An 11,102-nucleotide genomic window follows, 5' to 3' on the forward strand; every position below is an offset into this window, starting at 1 on the left:
ATTCAAGGACTAGCTCGGTCTGCCAACTCATGTTCGTTGGTAGACCAAATATCATATAAAAATTGAAAGGTAATGAATAGACGAATTATAACCTTTAATTTTGATAGTACTGGGGATTAAATTCCCTGCAGCGGTTGGAAAAACTCGTGAAAACCCAAATAAAAAAGAAAAAAAGATTTAAATAAATGCGTTTTATCTTACACTGCCCATGGTTTTAGTACACGGTCTAATTCTGGTACATTGGGCTTAAATGAGAGATGTCACGTGTTGGTTTATAAAATTCCAACCGGGTATAACATGGTTTATCAAAGAAATCTAGGTTGCCCGATTCATTTAGTAGAAGAGCAACCCAAATAGCAACCGGGAGTTATCTTGCAATATGAACTATTGTTTTGTTTAAGTTGTTGTATTCTTTAAGTTAACGCCGAGCAACAGTATGATGGCCACTTGGCGAATGAATGGAGGGCCTCCGGTTTCATTAAATATGTCTGATTGATTCATTTATTCGTATTGGCGTTGTAACCATTGCCGGTGTTCAACAAGCTGGGTGCGTTGTTGAGTAATCCAATGCGTTGCTTCTGCTTTCGCTGTTCGGTCATTTGGTCTCTGAGATCAAGAAGCTGGCTCGTCAGAGCTTGAACAAGACTTTGGGTAGACTCGAGTTGCTTTTGAAGGCTTCTCCACTCGTTTTGCTCTCCATCCACATCGTCAATAGCCAAGGAAATGGCTCGCAAACGGGGAAACCAATCCAAGCACCGCTTCTATATTGATGGGGCGAAAAAGCAATGTTGAGTTGGGTACTTTAAGCAAAAGCTGTCTGATAATGATATCCATTTACTTCAACTCTGACGCGAAAAACAGAATCATTGAAGCTATTTCGTTGTTTTCAATCCCTCCCAAGATTCCCACATAAAGCCAACCCATTGGATTGTTTAAATTTAAGCGTTACCTTGACCATCTCGTGAACATAACTTTCGGGTCCGGTAAATTCGGTAGGATCTTTTACTCGTATCAATACCATAAAATACAAGTAATGCCACATATTATGCTCCATTCGGGTGTGGTCCTCAAATGTTACATGTTTGTTGTCAAAGGCACGCCGTTCAAGACCTGAAATCGAAGTCGTGCAATTCAACAGCACAGTTCCTTAAACGCACGTCACTAGTCATCGCTCCAGTTTTTGAATATTTAATGAATCGCTCTTTGTCCGAGGGTTGGGACCCACACAACTAAAACAAGCCCATATAGTCCCCATTTATGAAGAACGAGATAGGGATCAACCTGTGAATTATCGACCAATCTCATTAAAGTCGAATGTTTACAAAGTTATGGAAAAGCTTATTAAGACAAAGCTTCTTGAATACCTTGACGTAAAAGGTAGCATTCCCGACCAGTAACATGGTTTTCGTGCCCACTTTAGTACTATGACAAAATTGATTTAGCACATTGACGATGTAATAGAGTGACTACAACATAGCGATTGCGTAGATGTTATATACTTTGACTTTCCTAAAGCATTAGACAAAGTGAATTGTATTCTTTTTTTTTGCAGACTTTCTTATCGCTACTGTAATTGGAATCCTAGCACTTCAAGACGAGAAATTTATTCATTTTACTTAACTTTTATTTATATATATTATTTGATCGATCAACGAATTAGAGTTGGCTGATCTGGCTAACCTTTGAATATAGGGTTGATCGGGAATTTTCGTCAAAAACTTGTTTAAGTCTGACTTAAATCCTGCAACTGGATCAACGCCGACATACGTCCTAGGAATATTTGAAGGCAGCAAATTGAACGATGAAGGAACCCGAGAAAGAAGAGAGTTGGACTTCATTGTTTTAACTAGCCTGGATTCTCGAAGGCTTGAAGGTGCTCTCAAAACGCACATTAAGCCTCTACGGTCACTAAATTTGACTCTAAAGCTCGGGTATAAAATATATATATGAATACTTTTGAAAACTTGCAATATCAGATACCTTTCGTACATTCTCTGAATACTATACAGGCCCAAACTTTTTAGCCTCTCCCAATACAAGAGCTCTCTCATATCCTCAAGGTTCCTTGCAAAACATCTTTGGACCAGCTGGAGCTTTTGCAAACCTGCTGAACTAATTGTAGCCCAGATGGGCGAGACATATTCAAGATGCGGTTGGACAATCGACTTGTACAAAGTCAGCATGTGATACTATCTCTGGACTTAAACATGCGATTTTTCCAACCACATGTTTGAAAAGTTTTACCAACTTTCAACTGGATATGCTCATCGAACTTTCCATTATCTTGGAGGACTACACCTAAATCCTACATGGATAAGACCTGCCGAATGCCCTTACCTTCATAATCTAATAGTGGAGTGTCTTTTTGCGTCGACCCAAAGGTCATTGAGCGGAATTTCATTCCATTCAGCGCCACGTTACTCGCAGCAACCCAGGATTGGATTTGGTCTAGGACCTCTACCAGACAACCGGAATTCTGACCATTCCTATAATTACCAATTTTGTAGGAGGAAGGACTTCATGAATCTCGAGAAATTCAACAAGTTTGAACTTCATGATCTTCTCAAACACCTTCGCAATATTCGAAGTGAGAGAAATCGGGCTATAGTTACTGGGGAGCGACTTATCTCCCCCTTTGAAAATTGGAACAACATGAGCTAGCTTCAGAGAATAGGAGAACTTGCCCTGATCCAAGATGCAAACCATCAAGTCCGAGAAAACAGGAGCAAGAACCAGCGAGTATTTCATCAGAAACTGAGATGTCAAATTGGTAAGGTTGAGGGATCTTTTAGTGGCATACATGATGTCCAGTCAAGTGTTCCACTAGCCTTGCAAAGGACCTAGAAATAATCAATTCTTGGGTTACTGAGAGTAATATGACCCTGAACGGAATGAAATTTCGCTCATGACCTTCAGGTCAACTCCGTTGAATACTCCACTCGTAGATAATGGAGGTAAAGATATCGAGCAGGTCTCATCTATGAAAGATTTAGGTGTAGTCCTCCAAAATAATGGAAAGGTGGTTAAGCGGAAATGGTGGGTAAGCTTTTCAAATGTGTGGCTGGATATATCGCACATTTAAGTCCAGAAACAGCATCACGATGTTTGTTCAACCACATCTTGAATATACTTCCCCCATTTGGGCTCCAATGTGTTCAGCAGGTTTGCAAAAGGTCGAACAAGTCCAAAGATGTTTCACTCGGAACATCAGAGGAATGAGAGAGCTCTTGTATTGGCAGAGACTAGAAAAGTTGGAACTGTACAGTTTTCAGAGAAAGTTCAAAAGGTATCTGATACTGTACGTCTTCAAAAGCATCCATGAGCTTTGTCCCAACCCAGGATTTAGGGTCAATTTTAGTGACCGTCGAGGCTTAACGTACGTATTGAGAGCTTATTCAAGCCTTCAAGAATCTAGGCTAGTTCGAACCATGAAGTCCACTTCTCTTCTTTCTCGGGCTCCTTCATTGTTTAATTTGCTTCCCTCTCATATTCGTAGGGAATACGTAGGCTTTTTTGATCCGGTTGCATCTTTGAAGTCAGACTTGGACAAATTTTTAGATAGCATTCCTGATCAACCATATATTCCAGGAATAGCTCGGTCTGCCAACTCAAATTCGTTGGTAGACCAAATATCATATAAAGATTGAAAGGTAATAAATAGACGAATCATAACCTTTCATTTTAATAGTACAGGGGATTACATTCCCTGTAACGGTTAGAAAAGCCCGTAAAAAACCAAACCCCCAGAAAAATCGCCTGAAACCCATTTATCAGTAAGCTCTATTAAAGGCCTTGGAATAATAGTTGAAAATAACGTTAAATTTGATCAACACATCCAATCGAAAGTGACCAAAGCATACCAAACTTCCTGCTGGATATATCGAACTTTCAAATCCAGAGACACTTGTTCTTTAAAAAGTCTATGCAAGACGATCGTCCAACCGCATTTAGAATATGCTTCCCCAATTTGGCCGCTAATGAACGTAGAGGGGGGCTGAATAAGATTGAAAAAGTACAAAGAAGTTTTACAAAATATATTGCAGGCATGAGCCACTTAAGCTATTGGGAAAGACTTCAATTCTTAGAATCAAACAGTATTCAGCGTAGGTACCAAACTACGTAATACTTTGTTTTTAAAGATCTTCATGCACTTTGTCCCAACCCGGGAATAAAATATAACGTTAGTGATAGAAGAGGCATCACGTGTAAAATCAGATTGAATTTCAACCCATCAGATAAAAAAGTTTGTGAGGGCCTTAAAATCCTCTTTTGTACTTAACCGAACACCAACCCTCTATAATCTGCTACCATGCTCACTTCGACGATTCTATTTACTAGATTATCCGCTGTTACGTTTTAAGCGACATTTAGATTGTTTTTTATAAACAATCCCACACCAGCCTTTGCCTTTAGAGTGGCAAATTCGAACGCATTATGTGACCAAGTCTTTTATGAACTATGACTTACGGGGAACTCATTCCCCTGTATCGGTATATAAAACCCTAAAAGAAAATTGAAAGAAAAGAAATGGGCGCCTAGCGGCCATTGATTTCCGTAGACATCCTACCGCAAATAAAACAGGAATTCTTTAAGATTTCTTCCTTTTGCTGTTTTTCGGATCGAAGATCGGCGAAGGTGTCGATGATGACACCGAAAATAAGGTTCAACACTATGATGATCACCACGAAGAAGAAGAGCATGTCGTAAACGACTCGGGCTGCAAAAAGGGGCTCTCTGTTGGAAGGAGGCCGAAGCACATCGCCGATGCCACCGCCGTTTCTTAAACCCTGGTTCAAGGTGGTGACAATGCACATCAGTAACGAGTCACATGACCTTTCTTTAACGCCATCTGAAAAGGAAAATCGATGGTAATAACATGCATACGGGGAGACACCGCAATGGGAGTCAAACGTGCACTCACCACTTTCAGAGCTAGAAACTGACAATAAACCAACGTCAGGCGATGACGAAGAATCGCAAGAATAGTTATCATCTTCGGCTGAGCAAGCCATTTTATCCATTGACCTCGGATGCGCGGTAGGAACGGTCTCGGCGTCCATTATAAAGTCGTCTTTGAAGAATATGAACCCAATAATTGAAAACAAATAGACCAAAATGATGGCGAAAACTGCAGTCAGTAGAATGGACCGGCCATTCCTAGTCACAGATTTCATGACATTCAACAACGTCTCTTCTCTGTAGACTACATCAAAGAGCTGGAACAGAAAACACCCAGCTAGCAATGGGATCAAGCATAAGCACGGCAACGGCGTCTTGGTTTCTTACCAACACAGAGAAGAAAAATGGGTGCATGAATAGCCCAAGAATGCAAAGAATCAAATACCCAACGTGATAAGCTAGCTCTGCGTTAAAAATGATTTGCGACACAGGCATGTTGAAAAGACCCATATTGCCCATGATGCTGATCAAGTGGACGCCCTTGAAAACAACCTGAAACAAGTGATGAAACAAAACCTCGCAAGGATTGAATGATGTTCCAGAATTAGTCTCATCATTGAAATGCAATCCTACCAAAGCGATCCCAAGCAAGGTCACGGTGATCTCCGGTCCAGCCGATAAGATTAATCGCAATATGCTGGACAGAAAGAGGCATTTAAAAGCCACGGAAGTGGGAATCGTAATGGTTATGGCTGCAGATCCCAAAAGAAAAGCCCACACCACGCCGGAAAGATGGCCTCCAGCGTCTGAAATTCGAAGAATTTAGTCCATCTGTACCTGATGCTACACAAAATATTTGATATTGCGACGAAGCATGACTGGTGGGTGGTGGGTGAGCTTACTCGGCAAGGTTTCAGCAAATGGATAGGATGTAGCCACAATCACGTTGATGAATACTGTACAAGCAAAGATGACATAACTCCAAAAGGACATATGGCTAGACACCCAAAATAGGGCAGGATTGCTTCGCAGTTTCTTCTGCCATTTCATCTCGTTGAATAGGTCCTCAGATTTGTTAAAGAAATCCGCAACCTTGGAGCCTTGATCATCACGCTCAGCGTTCGTGAGCACTTTGAACTTGGTTTCCTCGGTCAGGTATTCGCATATCTCAGGGATGGGAAACACGATCTGCTCCAAGTTTCGGTCAGACCGATTCACTTCAATTTGGGCAGTGTGGGAGCCGTAAAATATTAGGGCTTCCACAGTTTTCACGTCCATTGTTTCTGGTTGAGGTTTCAACATAAACCCAATATCTTTGTTGTATATGGCTAGCTGATGACACAATATGTAGATATTGTGACCCACCAATCGCGAGGACACGACTTCTTCACCATCGTCATTCTCATCGTCCATTGTTTCTTGGTGGAAAGCCTTACATGCCATGTCAACCTATATAGATTTCAAACCGTTTTTTAAGCACTTATCCCATCATTTCGAACAGAGAGAAAACCAGAGGCCACTTCAGGCCGGCAAAACTTTATCATACCAATTGTTTTGGGTTCATGTTGTACAAAATCTTTTCGGACACATTTTCTGAATCCGATGTCCGACTCTCCATGATCGCCAAAAGAAGCTTTGATGCATTGTTTTTCAGTTCTAAAACCAAATCCATCCGGGATTTACCCAAAGGGTTAATGTCGTTCAGAATCAAAGCCGTTATAATACCGAGGCCATTGGACTCGTGAATGGCAATACAAACTTGATTCTCGTAGCAAGGACCCTGAAATGAGACCAAATGCATCTTTATCGATTTGCTCGGCCACCACCGCCAAAAGGCACTTTCAGCCAGCTAATCAACAAGCCATAAACGTGTCAACAAACGAGAAAAGACAAACCATGGAATAATGTATTCAAGTATAAATGTAAATATGGAACTTTTAGACATCCGCATTTGGCACCTACTTGACAATACTCGGTTAACGTTTCCATGATTTGGTTGATGAGTTGGACATTGCTCTCATTGATGTACAATCCCAGCAACCCCAATCCCCCGGTGGTGGAACCACAAATGACATCAAGCAAAATGAGCGTCTCGGATACCAAATTGAACTTGGATTTGTTGTTCTGATCTCGGAGCAAATTTTGCATCGATAGGTTGTGATTTTCACAAAGGAGTTGCAAGAACCGTAGAATGGGTTTCATGATAACGATTTTAGACGAAAGGCTGTTCTCGTCTTTAGCTTTCACTCGATCCAATCGATCCGCCAGAAGATCTTCCAAATTGACTTGTAAAGGCGACAAGTATTGAGCCTCATCCACTGTAAGAAGGAACTCATCAAACAACAATTGAAGGGAAAATAAAACAAAAATAATCATAATAGCTGTTCCGTCCACAATCAAGTACATCATCCTAATGTGATATATATGGATAAATGATGTACAGGATGGTTGATTGTCCCCGGAACGGTTTTTATCAAAATGTTAAGATAATGTATGTTATTATCTTGGGAAAATCACAAAATTGTTGGATTGCCCATCGTGTAGTCGGTTTGTCGGTCAGATGTCGACCAAATGCCAGCCTAATGCTCGTAGTGACGTCGGTTGACGGATGCCGTCGGTTGACGGATGCCGTCGGTTGACGGAACATAGAGTCTCTTTTTGGTGCCGCGACCCGGGAACGAACCGGGGACCCAAAAAGAGACTATGTTCCGTCCACCAGCCAGGGGTGAAAGGTCCTGACTTATTGAATTCCCGTGGTGAACGGAAACATGGAACTCCTGACCCAAGCACTTGGTAGAATTACCTTGAAAGCTCTCTAAAGATGGAGAGCACCTAGTACAAAGGCTTAAATTTCTTAGACCTATCTTAAGGCCTCCGGTTATAACCCTAATCAGGGCATACGAGCAATAGTTTGAGCTCCCTTTATCAGGGCTTCAAAAAAATCATCAAATGACTAAGGATACAAATCGCTAGCTACCTTTACTCCCCATTGTTCCCAGATCAATCTTGGTTGTCTGACATATTCCTGGGCCAATCTTCAAGGCTAACTACTCTGCAAAATGTGGTCACGATCCTAATCTAGTGCGTCTATCAAAGTCGACCTCTACTCTAGAGTCTAACTACTGATTTCTGCTACAAGAGTGATGAACTTTAGATACAGTTGCATACAAATCACTTGCTACCTTTACTCCCTACGATGCCAGCACGATCTCGGTTGTCTGGGAAATCTAGGCTACTCTTCAAGGCAAACTGCACAATTCAATCTACTTTATTCATCACAAACACACCGCCTATCAGGTGTCTTGCTCCGGTAAGAAAAGTGGGGGAATTGTAGGGGCCAATGGAAAAGGGGACATACGCATTTGAAATCAATGAGTTAATAATTGCTGCTCGATGTCTGGCGAGATGGTCCAACGGAGATGCTTGGATGACGTTCACTCGACGGGATTGAAGGTCCATTAACAAAGTGACGAAGTGCTTTACTCAGACTCGGCACTTCCCAGGTCCTCTTGCTCTTCTGCATGGCTTCATGGGTTTCCTACTCCCATATGATGACGATCTCTGTCCTTCGAGACAGTTCCCACTTCTTGGCACCACAACAATGGCGAAGTCCCAGCACTTAACATTTGCAGGTGGTTCTTCCTTGGAGAGGTTAAAAAACTGACCTCTTTCCTCGAGCTCCAAATCGAGGCTTCTGTCCTCGATGAAGGGTGATACGTGACTGTGGTTCTAACACATTCCTCATTGGATCTGAGAGGGATGTGATGGGCGGTTGTGGTAGACGGGGATTTCCTGTTTCTTCTCCCTTCAAACATGTAGCCGACATTCCTCACCCATGGTTATATCTGGGCTGATCAGCCCCTCGGGTACTGGAGCTTTTCCTTGGTGATAGGAACGATGTAGAGATTGATTCACACTGAATTACAAAGCTCTTTTATACAACCGGTTCCTGTGGCATTGTACATCTATGATCAAGGGCTGGAGGAGCTACTTGTGATGGATCACGACGTCACTACGAGCATTAGGCTGGCATTTGGTCGACATCTGACCGACAAACCGACTACACGATGGGCAATCCAACAACTTTGTGATTTTCCCAAGATAATAACATACATTATCTTAACATTTTGATAAAAACCGTTCCGGGAACAATCAATCATCCTGTACATCATTTATTCATATCACATTAGGATGATGTACTTGATTGTGGACGGAACAAAAGCAAGACATTGGATAATAACAATAATAATTAATCAAGCTAACACAAACTTAATTTATGTCTTAATTTTTGCCTTCGTCTTTGCAGTTTCGGCACTGAGGAAAACAAGTATTTTGTCTTAATTTAGAAATCAGATGTTCAGTATTTAGCTCTCTAAAATAAAATACTATTCCGCTCCATACTCATGATGACACTTCCATTCATTAATTCCAATGGCGTTGCACGAGCAATACAAAGCAAGCATAGATGTGGCTTGCAGGATGTTTTAAGTACCAACTTTCATCTGCATTCCAGTCGCAATTACTTCCGATTTTTTTCTACGCAACCATTTTGACCTTTTAGACATTTCAACAGTGCTACGGGTTGATATTAATTAAGAACTCTGTTTGTTCATTTGAGCAATTAATTGTTTATGTTAAGTTTATCACACAAACTAGTCAAGTGTAAGCAAAAGGGACAGCCGGGCGAGAAAAGTGGAGGAGAATGCTATCAAGTTTTGCGATGTCCAATAACGACAGAGAAAGTTGTGAATCAGCTCACCCAGAGTGGTGTCCCATACTTTGCCCACGAGTCAGTCGATAAAGCTTATCTCGATTTTGCCAAGGCCCTTGACAAAGGAGATCAAGACTTTGTACTTAATAAGCTCCAATCTAAGCAAGGTATTCAATTGGTTGAGAAGTTTTATTTACATTATGAAGCAAATATTTAAACTCAAGATACCTCTCAGGGACATACATGATGTCAAATGGGGCGTCCCACAAGAATCGATATTAGGCCCTTTGCTTTTCATCACATTTTTGGCTCCACTTCAAAAGGTTAACATCTCTTCTTATGCTGATGATACAAAACTAGTTGATAGAAATGGTCAAGAATTCCAGTAGTCTGGTAGGGTTGCTAAGACCCTAATGAAATTGAACGGAATGAAATTCCGCTCAATAACCTTTGAGTTAGCGCCATTGAACGATCCACTCGTACATGTTCCGTGCACAATCGAGTACATTATCCTAATATGATATGGATAAATGATGTACGGAATGTACACGATAGTTCACGGAACGGTGTTTATCAAAAATTGTGGAAATCACGAAGTCGTTGAACCGCCCAACGTGTGTCAGTTGGCGGTCAGATGTCGACCAAATGCCAACCAAATGCTCAGCGACGTCGTGATCCATCGCAAGTCTCGGAAAGCTGTGAGGTTTAAAGACACTCTCAAGGAATCGATTCTCAGAAATTGATCAGATGTAATTGCGAAAAGCCTCGGTCACCAAAAGCAATATTCTCGTGATCATTTTGTAAGGGGGAAGAGAATCTGAATAAGCAATCTCATCCTCAAGAATCGATGTCACCAAAATGTCGTTCAGACCCAGTGGTGGTCAGATGTGACCCACAAGCCAAATCTTACAGAAGAGGCGGACATAATCCATTGTCGGCAATCCGGGAAACCCCTAGATGGCCAATGTGGCTAGCCTGACGAAAGGAGTTCAACCACAGACCATATAATACTGTCGTTATATGATCTGTGAGTTCAACCCTGGACAGTGGTATGTGAAAATCCCTGTTGCGGTCAGATGTCGGTCAAGTGCAACAATTGACAGAAGAAGCCGCCACTGTGTACCAGGTGTCGCAATCTTGATGTCTGGTCCTATTGTAGGACGGAGTCGGAACCCGGGAAGAAGTCTGAACAACCAGTCCAATGTCGACCGGTTACATTATGAATATTCTATCTCGTGTCAGCTGAAATACAATTTCCTTTTTCAATGGCAATCGAATAAGATTATCCAACACAACAACATGCTGTAACTTTTTTCCTGATATTAAGGTTTGCAGGCTCTATAAGTAGGATATCTGTTAGGTCTACCATCTTTTAGCTAGTAAACGGAAATCACTACATGGTCCTTCGAGCCGGATGTAATCCAGCCGCCTAAGTTGATTTGCCCTACTGCCGAGGATGGTTCAGATCCTCTCGGATTTTGGGATTTGAAAT

General features: G+C 41.6%; 1 protein-coding gene across 4 annotated transcripts in view; it reads right to left on the minus strand.

Moving 5' to 3' along the window:
- Nucleotides 1-332: 332 nt before the first annotated feature.
- Nucleotides 333-11,102, minus strand: part of LOC131887015 (inositol 1,4,5-trisphosphate receptor-like) — a 98,132-nt gene continuing 87,362 nt past the window's right edge. For 3 of the 4 annotated variants that reach the window (XM_059235503.1, XM_059235502.1, XM_059235501.1), the window contains 9 exons: nt 6,862-7,217; nt 6,446-6,679; nt 5,802-6,348; nt 5,533-5,705; nt 5,287-5,451; nt 4,922-5,216; nt 4,568-4,849; nt 950-1,110; nt 378-761 (listed from right to left, as the gene is read on the minus strand). In XM_059235503.1, coding sequence (XP_059091486.1) covers nt 498-761; nt 950-1,110; nt 4,568-4,849; nt 4,922-5,216; nt 5,287-5,451; nt 5,533-5,705; nt 5,802-6,348; nt 6,446-6,679; nt 6,862-7,217 — 2,477 coding nt within the window. In that variant the 3' untranslated portion in view covers nt 378-497. Of the gene's footprint in view, nt 762-949; nt 1,111-4,567; nt 4,850-4,921; nt 5,217-5,286; nt 5,452-5,532; nt 5,706-5,801; nt 6,349-6,445; nt 6,680-6,861; nt 7,218-11,102 lie in introns of all 4 variants that reach the window. The other variant, XM_059235500.1, reaches the window with a different exon arrangement.

The sequence above is a fragment of the Tigriopus californicus genome, chromosome 9 (genome assembly GCF_007210705.1).
Source record: "Tigriopus californicus strain San Diego chromosome 9, Tcal_SD_v2.1, whole genome shotgun sequence".
Classification (NCBI taxonomy): Eukaryota; Metazoa; Arthropoda; class Copepoda; order Harpacticoida; family Harpacticidae; genus Tigriopus; species Tigriopus californicus.